This window comes from Orbicella franksi, chromosome 14 (assembly GCF_964199315.1).
Source record: "Orbicella franksi chromosome 14, jaOrbFran1.1, whole genome shotgun sequence".
NCBI lineage: Eukaryota > Metazoa > Cnidaria > Anthozoa > Scleractinia > Merulinidae > Orbicella > Orbicella franksi.
Window position 1 is genome coordinate 13,449,221 of NC_138158.1, and position 17,500 is coordinate 13,466,720.

The 17,500-nt window shown below is 38.8% G+C and overlaps 3 protein-coding genes across 4 annotated transcripts in view; 2 read left to right on the forward strand and 1 right to left on the reverse strand.

Moving 5' to 3' along the window:
- The window catches only part of LOC145467671 (uncharacterized), a 4,162-nt gene extending 1,380 nt beyond the window's left edge, over positions 1-2,782 (forward strand). For both annotated transcript variants that reach the window (XM_081451271.1, XM_081451273.1), the window contains one exon: positions 1-2,782. This exon is cut by the window's left edge and continues 292 nt beyond it. In XM_081451271.1, the coding sequence (XP_081307397.1) occupies positions 1-1,816 (1,816 nt within the window). In that variant the 3' untranslated portion in view covers positions 1,817-2,782.
- Positions 2,783-3,059: 277 nt separating this feature from the next.
- Positions 3,060-16,253, reverse strand: LOC145467762 (solute carrier family 35 member E1-like). Its single transcript, XM_081451360.1, has 7 exons — positions 15,932-16,253; positions 14,330-14,334; positions 13,589-13,654; positions 8,167-8,304; positions 7,613-7,738; positions 6,474-6,716; positions 3,060-4,493 (listed from the first exon to the last, which is right to left on the reverse strand). Exons 1-7 carry the CDS (start codon positions 16,251-16,253, stop codon positions 4,389-4,391), a joined length of 1,005 nt encoding a protein of 334 aa, XP_081307486.1. The 3' UTR covers positions 3,060-4,388.
- An 84-nt stretch (positions 16,254-16,337) lies between these two features.
- LOC145467684 (N-sulfoglucosamine sulfohydrolase-like) overlaps positions 16,338-17,500 on the forward strand; it is a 16,695-nt gene continuing 15,532 nt past the window's right edge. The window contains exon 1 of the mRNA XM_081451287.1: positions 16,338-16,679. Coding sequence (XP_081307413.1) covers positions 16,397-16,679 — 283 coding nt within the window. The 5' untranslated portion in view covers positions 16,338-16,396. The remainder of the gene's footprint in view (positions 16,680-17,500) is intronic.

Sequence of the window (17,500 nt, forward strand, 5' to 3'; positions counted from 1 at the left end):
CATGATAGATCCAATCCAAAATGTGGATACCCAAGCCATATTAGAATGCGATGATGTTCATCCAGGTTATGGCAGAGTGAGGCTACTGAAACACAGTGAGGACCTGAAAGATGTTGTGACTTGCAATGATAATAAATACTTGAGCGGACAACGAATTCAGAACTCAGTACACAAGAAGATGACCAGTGGAAGGTCTGAAGATGACAAAACATCCATTGGTATTCATGGTCCAGCAGTATCAGTTGAGTATTCAACTGTCTTAAATGCTGACAATATACAAACCTATGGTGTTAGAATTCCACTCGACATGGTTTATGCAGTTGAGGTCAAGCAGTGGCCCCCAGAGGCAACTGAATGGGTCCAAAGAGTGAAGAAAGGAAACTGGCTTGGAGATGACTTGATTGAATCCATTGTATCAGAGGGATGCCAAGTTGTACCAGTAGCACACAAGCACAGCCTCAATCCAGACATAGAATGGAGACTTTCTTTTGCAGTTACAGAAAAAAGAATAGCAAGGAGTGCTGTAACTGATGCTCAACGTCAATGTTACATCTATTTCAAAATGCTGCGGCACCTTTGTCTGAAAGATTTGGAGGTGATTTCTTCATACTGTTTGAAAACTGTGTTTTTCCATGCTTGTGAGGTTATTCCAAAGCCTACCTGGGAGACTCATACTGGACAGTGCTTGCTATACCTGATTGATAGTTTGATGAGTTGTGTTAAACAAAGAAACATCCCAAGCTTTTTCATACCAGGCAATAATCTTGTGGATGATGTGCCAGAGGAGAAATGGGGAGACGTGGAGTCAAGGCTCCTCGAAATAAGGAAACATCCTATAATGCCGATTTTGAAGTTTACAGATACACATGCTATTAGCTATACAGATATCCCCTTTGTATTTCGAGAAAATATTTCATTTGTCTTGGAAGACATGGAAAAGTTCAAAGTCCACAGAGACATCAGAAGATCTGCATTTGATGCATTTTTCACAACTTCCTTTAGAATGAGTTTGCTGTACTTAAACCAAGGCCAACCAAAAAATGCTGTTCAGATTTTAATGGATTCATATCCTACACTTGACCATTTCCTTGGACCCATGCCACTTGTTTACTTTCTAAATGAAGCTGCAATCCTGATCCAAGATGGTCGGCTTTACCTTCTTTTGCTTCAGGAACTCCTTGGAATGGCCAACCAACATCCTGACTTCAAGCTGCTAGAGGGAAATCTGGCTTGTGCATACCATGCAGCTTCTTACACCTATCCAGAGGAATCTTCAGAGAGAGCTGAATATCTGCAGAAGGCAGAGGAACTTGTTCGAGAAGAATTGAAATCTCAAAGCTCAAGCTCTTGTGGGACACAGGTCACATTTGCCACCATTCTGATGTCACAGAGGAAATACAAAGAGTCCATACAAATCCTTGAAACTGTTGTGAACACAGCCAACAAAAGTGCACAGGAAGAAATCCAAGGTGACATGACAGAATTTGGATTCAGCGAACAAAAAGTGCTTGATGAAGATTTGCAATCAGAAATTTCAACCCATATGAAAATAGAAGGGCCATCACTTATTTTTGTATTTTATTTTCTGGTCAGATGTTTAGTACTGGAAGATGAAGTTACAAAACCAAAGGCTTTTTTTGAAGAATATGAGAGGGTGTGTGACCTGTGTGAAGATATCACTGGATATAAACTTCTTGGTTATAGCTATTATCAAGTAGGAGACAAACGGAAAGCAAGGGATGCCTTCATGTCAGCTTTACAGAAAATGCCAGGAAGCCAACTTCTTATATCAAACATTCAAAAGTGTTCAGAGTAACAAGTTTGCCTCTGGTTTGTCACACAAGATAAACAATCACGAAGGATGATGATTATAACCATGATGACTAATTATTTATTTAGCATCTTTTCAAGGGTGTTTGTTGTGCATCAGAGATATGACGATTCTCTGGCCACTATGCAGAATTCTCTACCTAAATTTTGATGGTCTGTGCTATTTTTTATTTTTACATGGAGAATAATCCTCTCTTACTTTACATTATTCCAGTGTTATCTTGCCTTCTATGACATTTCTTAATTTTTAGTGCAACAACTGCAGTCAGACCTTGACATAGAAATGTAAAATGATATGTGTGCCTGCAATATTGACTAATACAGTGATTTCAGGAGCTTTATCTACTGGTCAGCAGAATTACTCTAAAAAGTTTACAGATGATGGAAGGACATCATTTGCATATCAATTGCATAATCTCCACCACAACTAAAACCGGCACTAAAACCCTATAGATTGCTTATGCAATCTCCGAGTTAGAAAGACTGTTTGTGTTCTTTTGTACATTTTGAAATGCCAATTTGCCGAAACTAATTTTTCAGCGGTCCATCAGTCTGTATTGCAAAATTTGGACTGCTTAGAGAACCAATCAGAATTTTCTTCATCATTTTAGCCCAGTTTACCGTATAATTATGCACTTACATGTTAGACATTGAAAGAATCGTTTCACATAGAGAAAAGTCGTCTTTGACTGGACTAAATGAAGAACAGCCAAGATGGCCAGGAAAACTCACTCAATCTTTCTCTCGGGGTGGGAAGGTCACATTTTACTACAGAACCCAAATAATAACCAAAGAACAAAAAGAAACATGGTTTTATAGTTTATTTGCCACCTGACATAATTCATATTGTTTTATATTTCCCGCCGCGTTGGTGCCAGCAACAACGCTTAGACCCACTGTATCAATTTGCAGGCATTACTCAGGCATCACGCAACGTCTGTTGAGTTGTCACGTAACCACCCTTGTTACCCTTCAATCTCATTCCTTTAGTCTTCCTTCCCTACTGCCCAAGCTTAACGAAACGAACGACTCTCCAGGGTTTTGTTACACGCTAGATTTTGACTGTTTTGAAAACAATGAAAATGAGCGGAAGTAAAACAGTAGCGACTCGACTGACTGTTTTCAGCTAGGCATGCGCAATTCAACCGGAAGTCCAATATTTCCGGGTCGCTCGTTGCCCCACCACTGTTCAAGGAGAACGAAGACTCTGCGTACGCAGTTGTACTATTAAATTACATATTAATTTTAATTAATGTGTTCATAACTCCATTATCATGGAAAAACCGCAAGTAAAATTTCCACCTCCTGGTAAAGTGAGTAACGTGAATAAACCATTGAAACCACTCCTACCCATTGGTTTGGTGAGCGCCACAACTCCTCTTCGTGTCTTACTGTGCATGCGTAGTAGACACAACAAAGTAATTTTAAAAATAAATAAAATTGACCTCTGTATACAAGAGCCCCCTTTCCCCCTTAGAGGAATCTGGGAACGATATTGTTCAGAATTTTAGTTCGGTATGCAGAGGTTACATTCAAAATGAACATGTCTAAAGAGTGTGATCAGTGGATCTTGTTAGCTTTAACTTGGAGAACAGGCGGATTAGCGGGACAGAGAGCGAAACGCGATACACGAGCGCGAAGGGCGTGGTCGCGCTCCGCGTTCGTGTATCGCGTTTCGCTCTCTGTCCTGCTAATCCGCCTGTTCTGCAGGCTATGTTAGCTTGGGCTTGTTGTCCCATTTCAGACCATGTGATGATACTCTTGAGAATTCTTGCTTTCAAATTTTCAATTAGTCGCGTGTGTATGAGTGAATAACTTTTAGACGTATAAAAGAACGTTTGTCTTGAGAATCACGTGGACAGTAATGGAAAACAAACCGCCTAAGTTAAAAAGGTCTGTCACGTCACAAGAGAAACCCTGGAAAGGAAGCTGCAGTGCAATCATGCACGGTGCAAAGAATCTTCGTCAGTAACGTCACTATAAATATTTGGAAAGCGGTTCATCTACAATTTAAACAAAATGTTCTTTCTATCTGTGTTCTTCGCCATCGTACTAATTCATGTCCTTGTGAATGATCTATTCCACACGATGTTCTCCGTCATGTACGAGTTTGCTTGTTGGGTTCCATTCCGTATCGTAATTTTACGTATTTTCTTCAGCATCCTGCATCTGAGCACAGAGCCAACTGAAGTCTGGAAACTAGCTTTAAACTGAGCCCTCTTCACTCTGCACAAGACGCATTTCGCAAATGGTTCATTTGTAGAATTCAGTTGCTTATAACATGTTGGTAATAACATGATCACGTTGTGAGTTCCTACGACTTACCTCGCTAGTTCTGCTATGTAATACTAAAGAGAAGTTAGCCAGTAGATCATAGCTAAATTCGTTTTTGCTCCTGACATTTCTGGAGGGTCAATGGTACATTGGCTCTACTTGAGCCGTATATCTCCGGGTAAATCCTCCCAAGCTTGATAACCTTTGATTTCGCTATCCGACGCTATTCCCTAACGTGCAAACCCCATTAATCGTTGCATCTTCTTGCCGTTGTGTTGCAGTGCTCATACAAGGTGATAATGTCTGTGATTGTTCGTGACATTGTTAAAATGTTCGTGTTTTGTATGTATCGGCAGTTCCTGCTTCCTTCTGTTCGCGTCATATTTTGCCTGTAAAGAAAAAATCCCAAAAAATACCCTTAAGACTGTACATATATTTTACACTTCTTTTGAAGTCCATTACCAGTAGTGGTATCTGGGAATCTTTACCTTGGTAATTAGCTCGGCTCTACTTGTTATGTTAGTCTTTACCAAGCCGTACAAGATCCAACGCAGCAAGGTCCGAAGAAAAACTACCGAGCTACAGGGTCGATCTTTCATTACCGTACTTAAATTCACAATAATCATTAGCCAATCAAAAGCTGTATCTAAGGTCTAATATCATGTAAAATCAAATCACTTGACTGATATAGTCGGATTTATCATTTATGGCCTAATTACGGTACGATAAATATCTAATCCTACTTCGTCTAATATCTTAGGCGTCATACCAGGCCCGTTTGGTCTCGCTGTGGGTATTTTGGCTCGATTGGATATCACCAAACTACAACTACTGCTCGACCAAACGATAGCTGGAGGTTTCGCACTCACCGAGTTCGCACCCACATTGACTCAACTACATGTAGCTATCAAGATTAGTGGGTATAATAAAACAAAATCACACAAAACATGTTTATTTCTCGTTCTTTAATCCATTAACCTCGGAGCTAACTCGAAAAGGTGGAGGCGAACTCGAGACATAAATTTTAAAATGCGTTCAGGGGTGCGAACTCGGTAGATGCGAACTCGATTGGGTGCACTTGTTACACGAATTTATAATTGAAAACAACCAAAATTTAAAAATGCAAACCGAACGTCCTTTTCAAACGGTACGATTTCGTTACGACAGCAACTACCATTAAACGTGAAGTGTCATATAGGGCAAGATTCTCATTTTCATATTAAGTGTGCATAAAAGACTGATTAGAAACTGACTGGAAATCACCAATGATGGATGCTGTAGTCTGTTAATAGATCTTGCCGGCATTTAAGGTTACCGTATTCCTTCAGAGCACCTTTAGAGGTGTCTCGCGTCCAAGCGATGTAGCGCGTCCGGTTTAAACTGTAAATACCCACACCGTTATATCAAATTAAAACTTATGGAGCTGGCTATCACACTATACCAAGAATTTTGAAATAGAAAGAATTGTCCAAATGTTAACGATGTCAGCGTCCGAATCATCTTTTGGGTCCCTTTTGAAAGTTACAAGTCAAAAGGAATTTGTTCGTTTGCCCTCAAATTTGGACAGTAGCTAGTTTGACATAAACAACAAAAACCTGTCTGTGAATTTTTTATTTCCAAATGTTTTTCCTCCGAGAGCGATTTTTCTCCGAACACTCCATGTTTTTTTAATCCTATTTGTCCATGTTTTTTTTTACGCCTATTTCGAAAATGTTCTGTAACTTTTCACTGAAATTGAATATGCAAATCGCAAACACGTTTTCTTTAGCGCTTTGGTTCCAGACTCTAAGGAACAAATTAAATAAGCGAGAAACAAAATTCGCTTTGACTTGTAACTTCCAAAAGGTGATTCGGACGTTCGCATTAAGAGCTCGTAAAAAATTCGACAATTCATCTTATTTCAAAATTCAGGTGTAGTTTTATAGCCAGCTCTATAAGCTTTAATTTGATATGGGGTTTAGCTATCTACAGTTTAAACCGGAAGCGCTACATCGCTTGGGCGCGAAGGACCTCTTAAGGTATACGGTAATCTTAACAGATCTTCAAGAACACGAGAAAAATTAAACACCTAAGGAATCCAATGGTTGTGACGAGAAGGTTAAGCCTGGTTTTCAGAACATGAGATGCTGATAACTAGCGCCTTTTGTCAGGAGAATTTCATGTCCAAAGGTGTTACTTGGCAACGCTTCAACGCGTTTACGTATTTGCTTATGCTTATCTTATGCCTTAGTGAAAACTAGCCTTTGGGGTGGGTGAAGTATCTATAAAAATACCGCTTTTAACGGACTTCAAGTGTTCACGGACAGCGAAAATAGAGCATGCTCTGCACACTGTTCTGACATTAACGATGATTGAAAACTGAGACTCACCTTATTGTAAAGAAACACCCCAAAGATGGCGACAAACATGCCCAGCACATTATAAGCACTAACTGGATTACGCAGGAATATCACAGACACTGTAATAACAAGAATCCTCTTGGTTGCTGAGGCAACTGCATAACTCAGCGGGGTGACTATTGATAAAACTGTAAATGCTACCATATTCTGTGCAAAATTTAAAAATCCATTTATTGTTAGAATCACCATCAGCCATAAAATGTCCTCCTCACCCTGAAATGAAGACAAACAGAGGTGAGGAAAAATACTGGTACTCAAGGTTGTCAAGCATGGCTTCTAGGAGAAGTGATGTAATTACAATGCAAGCTGGTAACATGAAATTTTGGGTTGGGTTGGGTTGGGTTGAAATTTTGGTTTGGGTTGTAATTGTGTGGTTCCAAGAAATATCCCTGAGAAAGATCAGTGGGAGTAGTAAAGGGCATAGGCTAGACTACCAGCTGCTGTTCAGGAAAGGACAAAGTACCCCTCCCCCTTAATCCTTTACCCCCTAAGGCGAATAGCAGTTTTTCCTAAATCAGCAAATAAAGACTCTCTGCCTGTGTACAATATACCATTTGAAAGCCACTGATCAGCTTATTTAAGAACTGACATCAGCAGTTATGAAAGAGGTAGTAATTGTGAGAGAAATTGTTTTAAAATGTGAAACTGAAAAGCTTCCAACACATATCAATTCTCAAATATCATAAGTATGCCCCTGAACTATAGTTTATTTAATACATAGCTTGATGTGAGTCTTGCATTCCATGCATTCCATGTGCATCTCAAAAAGGAAATTGGAAAATAATGGGAGTGGTCAACCATGCCTCAGATAGGAGGGGGTCACAATTTTATGCCTTTAGTGAGCAGATCTTCACAAGGCAATTTTCATGGCAAAAATTCAAAGAAATCTCTCAACTTTCACAAAGTTATGACATAGTATTCTAAACGGCACTCTTAGGGAGTAAAGGGTTAAAGGACTCTTCTCAAGGAGGAACTTACATGTAGACCAAACTTGAGAGAGTGATGGAATTGAGACTAAAAAGGGGGGGGGGGGGGGATGGTTTGAAAAGCCAAAGTTCTTAAAGGAAATATAAGGCTACACTAGAATTTCCAGAGAAGAAGACACTTACTGATTCTAAAACAAGAACAATTCTTCGCAAATCATACAATGCCCATGCTGGCAATAACATGGTAGATGCTATACTTGCCATCAGCAACAACAAACGCAAGTGATTAAGTTGTAAGTCTCTCATTGCCTAAAAAAGTGAAAAAAAAGGGTGAGTGAACTGGTAAGGTTATCCACAAATTTGTCGGTTAATATGCTGGTGTAAACCTGGTAAAAAACCTTACAGGATCCTCGAGGACCTTCTAAAGATCCTTAAAGATAAGGATCTTTCAAGGATCAAATCCTCAAAGATCTTTATGAGCAACAACAGTGTGAGCTAGAGGATAATTACTGAGAGACAAAACAAAGCATCATCTAGAATATATAATGTATGCCACACAAAATCTAAAACCAAAAATAAAACTGGATTGTATTATACTCGTGGGCAGATGAGTGGGGTAGACTAATGGGAAGGGATAGATGGACAAATGGGACAGGAAAAATAAACATTGCACAAATGAACAGGACGAACGAAAGACTGATACAAGCCTACAATGTAGCATGTGTACATCTACTTACCTTTTTCGTAAAAATGTTCTGTATAGCAAAGGTCAAAGTTGCTAACAAAGCACTTAGTAGTCCAACAAGGTCAAAAGATAATTCAGTGGCAGTAGCAATAATAACCCCACCAACAACAGGAATTAATGAACAATAAACCTGAAAGCACATAAGAGATGTGTTATAGCTACATATGGATAGACAAATTAAATGTTAAACTCCTTAACTCAGTGGACCAATCCTTTGGATTCTAGGTGATTTGCCCATGCATGTACATGTACTCTGGGGTGGATCCAGGATTTGGTGAAGGGGAGTTTGAAAAATTGTCTACCGAAGGCGAACCCTTCTAGGGGGGTCTGGGGACATGCTGCCCCTGGAGATTTGGAATTTTAGGTTCTCAAAACATGTGATTTGCAACATTCCAAAATCTTATGGAATGATTATACAGCTCAATGATGAGTTGGTTGCTGGAGACCTTCCTGGCCTTAAGCTATAGCACCTAATCTGTGAAATTCATCAATAGAACAACTATCACTTCTGGCACCATGTGGAATTTTTCAGGAGCATGAATGTGTGATTAAGGATGTTCGCACCGCAATTTTCCAGTCGCTATACTTTTCTAAAATTTTTACTGCAGTCAGAAAGAGTTACTTATGTCAGAAAAGCAAAAAATATTGGGGGTCACTGACTTCATTTCAGAGATAAAGCGTGCAGAAAACTACCCTGATTTTCAAAATTGGCACATGTGATTCAGCATGGTCTACAGGGGTTTAAAGTTAAAAAAAAATCGAAGGTGAGTCAATGGAGGCAAACAAACTTAGTCATAATTTGTAGCAGTGGGTCTGTTGCATAAATAATTCCAAATGTTAGCAACATTTTCACAAAACTTAACCCTTTAAAGGTCAAATGCAACGAAATTTTGACAATTTTTCTTTTGTCGAAAAACCTTTATAAAAAAGTCAGTTATACCAACATGAGGCAGAATCAACTCTTAAAAATAAGTTTTGTGTGAACTGTGGCGCCCAAGACACGAAAATCCGACGGTTTCCGAGAGCTTCACGGAAACGAACCAGAAATGGCCGCGCTTGGAGTGGAAACGAAATTATAGGTATTTGTGACGCCATATTTCGTGAGCTCATTTTCGTAACCAAATAATTTACTTGGAATTACTGAGTTTGTTTCAAGGATTTCCTGGCGTTTATTGACTTGCCGATGTATAAAATAGATCAAGATCCTGATGTCTTATTTGGAAATGTCCAAATACAGCCGTGTAAGTTTGAACCATGGGAATCAGGCAACGATTCAGTCGATATAAACTTGAGTGGATCAGACTCATCGAGTGAACAAGATGGCATCACGATATCAACAACGAAAGAATCGACCACATGGATTGGTGAGCCTTTCTGAATATGTTGAAAACTGCTGTTCAAAGAGTAGTAATAAATTAATGAATAAAGTGCATCTTCAAGTCTTTGCCCTGTTTTATTTTGCAAAAGATGATGTTTACAATTTTTTCTGTCAGTAAAAAAAGTTGATCAGCTCACCTGATATAAGCCTTTACTGATAGTTGTTTTGGGCGAACGTTTAATGTTTAAGCTCATCTTGTTTTTGTCGTTTTACATGACATGCAGTTGCTTTTTTGTCGTTAGAATGCTATGGGTTGCAGGGTTTTCACAGTTCAGAAAAGTTCTAGGGAAAATTAGTTCATCAAGGTTAGGTAATTTTATTTTGTCAGGGAATTAACATTGACATTTTGAAGGAAAATCAAATAAAATTAAAATATAACATCATTGGAATCTCGAAGACTATTTTCTTAACAAAGAAGTAAATTTGTTGAAAATGTATCAGTCGTAAATGGCTGGAATTCAAAAGTATGGCTGTTAGGGAGGTAAAAGGTAAAGTCTACATACCAGCCGAGTGGCTCATCAGGCCGGAGCTTATCCCGGTTTCAGTAGCATAAAGCGACCAGGAGTATTTCTACTCCCCCCTGGATGGGATGCTAGTCCACCACAAGCTTACCCCCCAGCATTAAATTCGCCAGTACCCATTCATACACCTGGGTGGAGAGAGGCAGTGTGAGAGTATAGTGCCCACGAACACAACACAATGTCCCCGGACAGGGCTCGAACCCAGACCATTCACTCCTGAGTCGAGCGCACTAACCACGAGGCTACTGCACCTCCCACAGTGACCAGTACTGTAGGATTATATATTTAAATTGCTTTTATTCATCCTTTGTGATACTATTCCCTGCATTTATAAGCACTTACCTGCCCATTTAAAATGTGTCCGTGTATTTTGATAAATTACTAACTTACTTGCTCACTGAAGCATTATACATGTAGCTTCCTATGGCTATTCACACCACATCAGCTAAACATCAATTAAACTTTATTATTTATAAATTAAATGATATACAGTACATGTACTGAATGTAAAGATCCTGGTTTTGGTTTCCAAGTAAGCACTCTGGCCTCAATTAGAAACATGAGAGATGTTCAAAACAAAAAATATTCTGACAGAACAGACATGAATTAACCCATTGGCACCTGAAGGGATAACTATGGCACACCCACCTCAACATCCTTCATACAAGAACATACAAATCCAGACAGATAAGTTATTTCTTCAGTTTCTACTAGACATGCTCAAAGAGAAATAAATAGCTCTTTTAGGATTGAGGTTAGTGACGTTGCTAAATTTATTGCAAACTCCCAGTGGAGGAAATCTCATATGAAAGCCCTGTGGATGCTTGTTGTCTCTTTTTGCATAGTAAAAAGATGAGACTTGTGATATTATCATTTGTCTCATGGTGAGGTCACTAGAGTTATAGATCACAACACAACAACTGCTCACTGCTAGTTGTCATCAAGAAGTACCATTTATATCATGCAAGGGGGCTTGTGATTGTTGCATTCAATCCATCTTTCCAGCAAAAAGTTTATTTATCAGCACGCCGATGAACAATGAAAATTCCCACAATATTATAGCATTACTTACAGGGCAATAGCCAGGAAAAAATATGACTGAGGCAATGTCCACAGTAAAATTCTCTTCCTAGATATCTAGCAGTGTTTTACTTCGCCTTCAAAAAAGAAACAACAGAAACGAAAAAAAATGGCTGAGGCAAGTGGCTCAGTTTACCTTACAGTAGCTACGGCCTTGACTAAGGTTATTTCGGATGGAATGCCTTGTCTTCTTCACTCAACAAAGTATCACTAAGGGTTGCAAGTCAGAGGTAAGAGAATATAGTCATACTATGTTGTTGGTTTAGGCCTGTCAGTTATGAAATCCTGGATAAAAGCATTGGATACCATTTATGGGTTTAATTTGTATGTCTGCTTTAGGATGACATCTTTCAGTTATTACTCAAAGCTCAAGTCACACTGACATTACTCTACTTCAGGAATCTGACTCCACTTTCCAGGCTAGTACCCCCATCCCTCTTCCTTAACATGGGATGCACTGAAACCAACCTGACACTTCATCCCAGCACTGAAGCTACGACTGAAAAAAATCCTAAATACTCTTGCAAAAAGTATTTTTACATTTTGTTCAACTAATAACAATGTTGTTGCAGAAAATTGGTAATTCGAGATGATTTATTTAGGCGTTTTTAAAGAATGAAGTCTTAATTAAGCTTAGTATATACCACACAAGTGAATAGTGCTTTTTGCACGCTCTGATTGGTTAACTCGGAGGTGATTAGCAAGTACTATTCACCTCCGAGCAGCTGGTGCGAGAGATTTTAAAATTTTCAACCGCTTGTCACACATAAAATAACATTTTGGTCCGCTAATTTTTCAGCTTGCATGGTATATACTAAAGCAATTATTCACCTCAGTGTCGGTGAAAGTGATGGACCTCCACTTCAGTGAATAATTGTTAATTATTTACAAATCACGATGGCATGAAATCATGTTAAATGACAAAAATCACACTTTTCTAGTTCCTCTTTTTATTTCAACTAGACTAAGTTTAGAAAATGAGATTGTGAACTCCAAAAAGTTAAACTTGATATAATAAAAACCTGGCAATAGTTTTATTTAGTATATACCACACAAGTGAATAGTACTTTTCGCACACACTGATTGGCTAGCTCGGAGGTGATTAGCCAAGTACTATTCACCTCCGAGCAACCGAAGAAAAACAAAATGGCTTTCCGTTTCGCTTTGTCGGTATATTGTCACAAATAAAGTTACTCTTTGGTCTGCTAGTTATTCTGCTTGTTTGGTATATACTAACACAATAATTGTGTTAGTGTGGGTGAAAGTGGTGGATATTTACCTCGCGGCTTCATGGCTCAGTAAATATCCACCACTATTCACCTCCCCTTCGGTGAACAATTGCATTCCGTGTTGGTAGAACGTTTGTTGCTTGGATGTTCATCGTCAACGCTTTGCTTTGCGGCATATGGTACAGCCCCGAAGGTTTTTGGGCTTGAACTTGAGACCCTGCCTAGCGGTTACAAAAGATACTGCTTCGAGGTTTCTGCTGAAATGTTTGCTGGTAGCGCGAAGATGAGATGAAACTAGATGAAACAGTTCCCTACATCACTTCTCATCCTTTAAAGGGATGTAACCAGGCTCATACCACAGATTTTTGAATGATTGCTACAATTAACGCCGCACAAAACACTCATATTTGCCCTAATACTTTGTTGTCCTGAACGGGAGCTCACCAATTATGACGTCACGACATCCAGTTCTGACAATTGTCCGAAGTTTCCACAAACCGTTCCGTTTGTAAAGCGAAGAAAACTAGCTGTTTTCAAGGTGTAATATCTCGGCGACTTTTTGACTAAATCAGGTAAAATTTTGGATTATGATTATCTGGATTAGTATCTTTTATTTTAACTTATAATCAAACTAGGCCCAATTTCATTGCATTTGACCTTTAAGAGACATTTGAGACCATCGCACAGATAAACATAGAGTTAAAGAACAGAATTCGATCATGCATTTTGCAAAAAATTCAAACTTCTAGTTGATAGATTTTCTTCATTTTTTTGTTAAATGTAGAAAATCAGTAGAGAAAATGATCCATCAAAAGAAAAATAGGGGTCACCAAGTGTCCAAGACCGTTAAATCCAGGCAAAGCTTTAGTAATGGCCATCTACCCTATCATTGTTCATTTTATTACTTAGCGCACGCTCTCATGCATGACGTGGTGTGTGAATTAATTTGCTTGCACAGTAAGGATGTGCAGAAACAATTAGTGTGAACATCCTTAAATAGAACAGTTTTAAAACTAAGTGAGACATTTAAAACCAGAAAAGACCCTCATCCATCAAATGTTATTTGCCCTTTCAAATTAGTCTGTTTTCCAAAAGAGATAACACTTTTGCCAGGAACAGCACAGGTTTTAACAATTTTCATTTCAGTTTAGGGGGGTTCCACTGAACCACATGGAAAACATAAGCTACATGCATTTAAGTTCCCACCTCCTTTGTTTGTGTTTCTCCTAATATTGTTCTGGAAAGAATTACTGTAAAAACTGGCATCGTTGCCTAAAAAATAAATTAATCATTTTATTTATTAATTATTGATCTTGCATCATCACGAGTTCAGAAAGAATTACAGCTAGGGAAAACAACAGTTGTCTTGCTTTACCAACTTTGCAAACAAGAGATGACCTTTTCATAAATGTGCAGTTCCTGAAAATATTCAAACTCCCCCCACAAAAGGGATTGGAATTTCCTGGGAGTGAGGGATCTTTAAGAACAAAAAATCTAAAGAAATGGTGGAGAAGGTGGGGATATTTTTGGAACTACACAATTCAAACTAGAAAATTCATACCAATGATAAGCACTAAAATCTTGCACATATATTTTAGTAAAAACATCCTCATTGGGACACACAACTTAATCATGTGTTATGGGCCTGCAATGCGTGCAAACGATTTCAACTTTAACGCCCACTGCAGTTGTTGTGTTGCGTTTTTTTAGTTAAATAAGACCACTAACATGAAAGCTATAGTCTGAGACGAATAGGGAAGGTTAGCAATTTTGTTCTTCACCTCTCCTGTTCAATTCATAGCATCTAGTAACCTCACATTTCTCTCCGAGTCACAGCATATTCCGGTAAATAATTAAATAGTTTATTGAGTGTTGACAACTCAATATTCTACAAGTAATGTACTGTTGTCTTGATTATGAAGAACTGAACAACAGGGCACTACTCACCTTTACTTGAGTGTGGTGCACAATGCAACAGAAAAAAAAAAACAATAAATGAGTAAGTAAAGAGTCCTGTTTTAAGTCAATATTACTATTATTGCTTCAAATGTTATCAGTTATTGCATGTAAGTAATCAAAAGATACATGTTGGTGGGACTGAGAAGATTCAAACACTCACACATTCATTCACACTGATTGCACCATAAGCTTGCCTGCATTCAAACAATTACCATGAAGTAATTTTCACAGTCATAATATAATAGCATCATTAATGGTGGAAATAATGCTGTTATTTCAGAACCTGGGAATTTCTGTTCTTGTTAATCCCTTTCCATTTGTATATCATAATTCTATTTTAAAAATATTTGCTTTTGTTGGCAATGATATTGGTATCACTTACATCCAAATTGTTATAACCCCTCGAGGAAAATTATGCAACATTTTGAAAATGGACATGGCCACACCCTGAAATGTAATTTGATAGCTCAACATTGATTTTAGCTATATGCAAGTTATATGATCTTTTTGATGTTATGATAATTTGTGTGTAAATTACAGAAGATGGCCCAGGGTTTCCTTTAACTTAATTCAACACACTTTTCTGTCAAAATGAATTTTCCTAGTGGAACTGGAGAATGTACATAATATTGCTGGAAATTCCAGAGGGTTGGGAGGGTTACTTTCATCTTTAAAAATATGGAGAGTGTAGGGAGGTGGGGATCATAGTAGGGTAATGGATATTTTCTGGAACTGACAATATTGTTTAACAGATGCATCATTTGCAAATAGAGAAGACAAGTCTGCTAAAGTACACTCCAAAAATTATATGGCAAATTAAATACTAACAGCATATTCAACAATTAGGTTATGAGCTTACGATTTCTATCACGAATAGAAATCAAGACCAAACAGTCTAATTTTTTCAATATACATCTGCTAGTTGTTCAAAACTTTATCTAAATCCTCTTCACAGAAACTTTGAAAAATGCAAAGATGATGACCACCACACAGTGGTAGGCTACTCACTATCGACAATGTACAGCGCAGATAGTGAATAGCACAACCAATAAAATAACAACATTCATGATAGAATGCTGGTAGATTTATATTAATGCAGAGGTCTGTCATGCATGGATGGTACAAGGATTGTTATTTTCTGATAACTGGGATGTTGTAGCCATATATGTATGGATGTTGTGATGATAATAAAATGCAGTATCTACATCTGAAAATCACATTTTTAATATATAGAACCTCAATCAACATCATATTGAAAACAGTCGATAATTTTTTGCTTAATTGGCTGGCTGCCCGACTGACTAACAGATTAATTGATTAATTGATATTTCTCAGACATTACCTGCATTAATTAAACATGAATAATTTTCCTTTTGAGGAAGGAAATCATCAAACGTTTGAGACATAACTTGTTTCGATCGCTGAACAAAATTCGCTAAGAAATTACGACGGTCTAACCACGTTTGTTGAAGTTTTATTGACGCAACTGGAAATCTCTATAACTCAATTTTTCCCGGTTGTGTAAATCCTTCAACTGAATTGATGTTATCAATTTGTCAAATGAAGATGATGTTGTTGAAATCAACCTACCTGTATGCGAGTATGAGACAGGTACTCTCCAAATACTAACATGTGCTGTTATCGCCGCAAAAGCCTTTCCAAATGAAAGAGGTAAGATCAGTTTTAGAAGACTGGATTTCGGTAACGATTTCATCGGAGGAACGTTCCAAACACGGAGTGTTGGCGATAAAAACAGCGCTGTAGACACCACTTGGACCATCGCTACAGTCAAAGGAAACGGAAAATCTGTGAGTATTTTCTTTCCAATAACGCTGTTTGTTGAGCTGATCGTGTACCACAACGAGCACAGTAGAACTATTCGAAATGCTTCGGAACGAAATCCCACAGCCATGTTTCTTCCAGTTTAGTATGCCGGTGTACACATGAACTCAAGCGACACGTCATTGCCATGCAACCGCGCTTCCGGCTGCGCAAAGGGGACTGTTCTTCTTCCGGGAGCCCTGCGATTACAAGTCACTAGTCTGTCACGAGGTGATGTCGGAGAAGATGGAGAGGAAAATGAGCAATTGCGGATCCGTTCGATTTGTTTTGTTGATATTGCTGTTCTCGATAACGTTGTCCAAAGCAGACAATTTTGATAAGCGAAAGAATGTTTTGGTTATGATTGGAGACGATGTGGGTTTCCAAACCCAGGTTTATAATAACACTGTTTGCAAAACTCCAAATTTGAACGCTTTGGCAAAACGCAGTGTTACTTTCAGGAACGGCTTCACATCTGTGAGTAGCTGTTCCCCGAGCCGGTCCGCCATCTTAACAGGTAAGAAAGTACGTTCTGCAAATGATATAAAAGTCAGGAAGTGTTTGCAGTGACTGTGCATGCCAAATATTCGCCATGAAGGTAATAGCTGTGGAGATATTTTGAAATAGGTGCACAATGTGTACATGTGTCTGCGCGGAAGAATGGTGACAGATATTAGCCAGCCCTTTCGGGATATGAATTGATCCTGCTCAATGCAAAATCACATTGCCTTTGAAAAAAATTCATTTAGGGAAGTGGTCAAAACTATGTTACATGCTAGAGACCCACTTTTTGGAGGGAGGGCTATATAAGAGGCCATGGGTCTCCTGACGGAGGTGGGGGGCTACTTAAGAGGCCATGGGTCTCCTGAGGGGGTGGGGGGCTACTTAAGAGGCCATGGGTCTCCTGAGGGAGGTGGGGGACTACTTAAGAGGCCATGGGTCTCCTGAGGGGTGGGGGGCTACTTAGGAGGCCATGACTCTCCTGAGGGAGGTGGGGGGCTACTTGAGAGGCCATGGATCTCCTAATGGAGGTGGGGACTAGGTAAGAGGCCACGTGTCTCCTGACAGAGGTGAGGGGGAGAGGGAGTCTGGACTCTATCCTATTGTGTATTGCAAGCTCTATTGCGATTGATATTCATTCGCCTTCATCAATTCATTCAATTCAGTCATGCTAAAAACTTACCCTGACCCTACAATTGATCCTAATTGTCTTCTGTGGGCATTTAGAACGGACAGGGTTTCATTGGAGCAGTAGATTCTACATGTTAGATGAAAACTTTCTTTGTCAGAATGAGTGACTGAATATTATTATCCTCAGTGAATATTACTTTTATTATT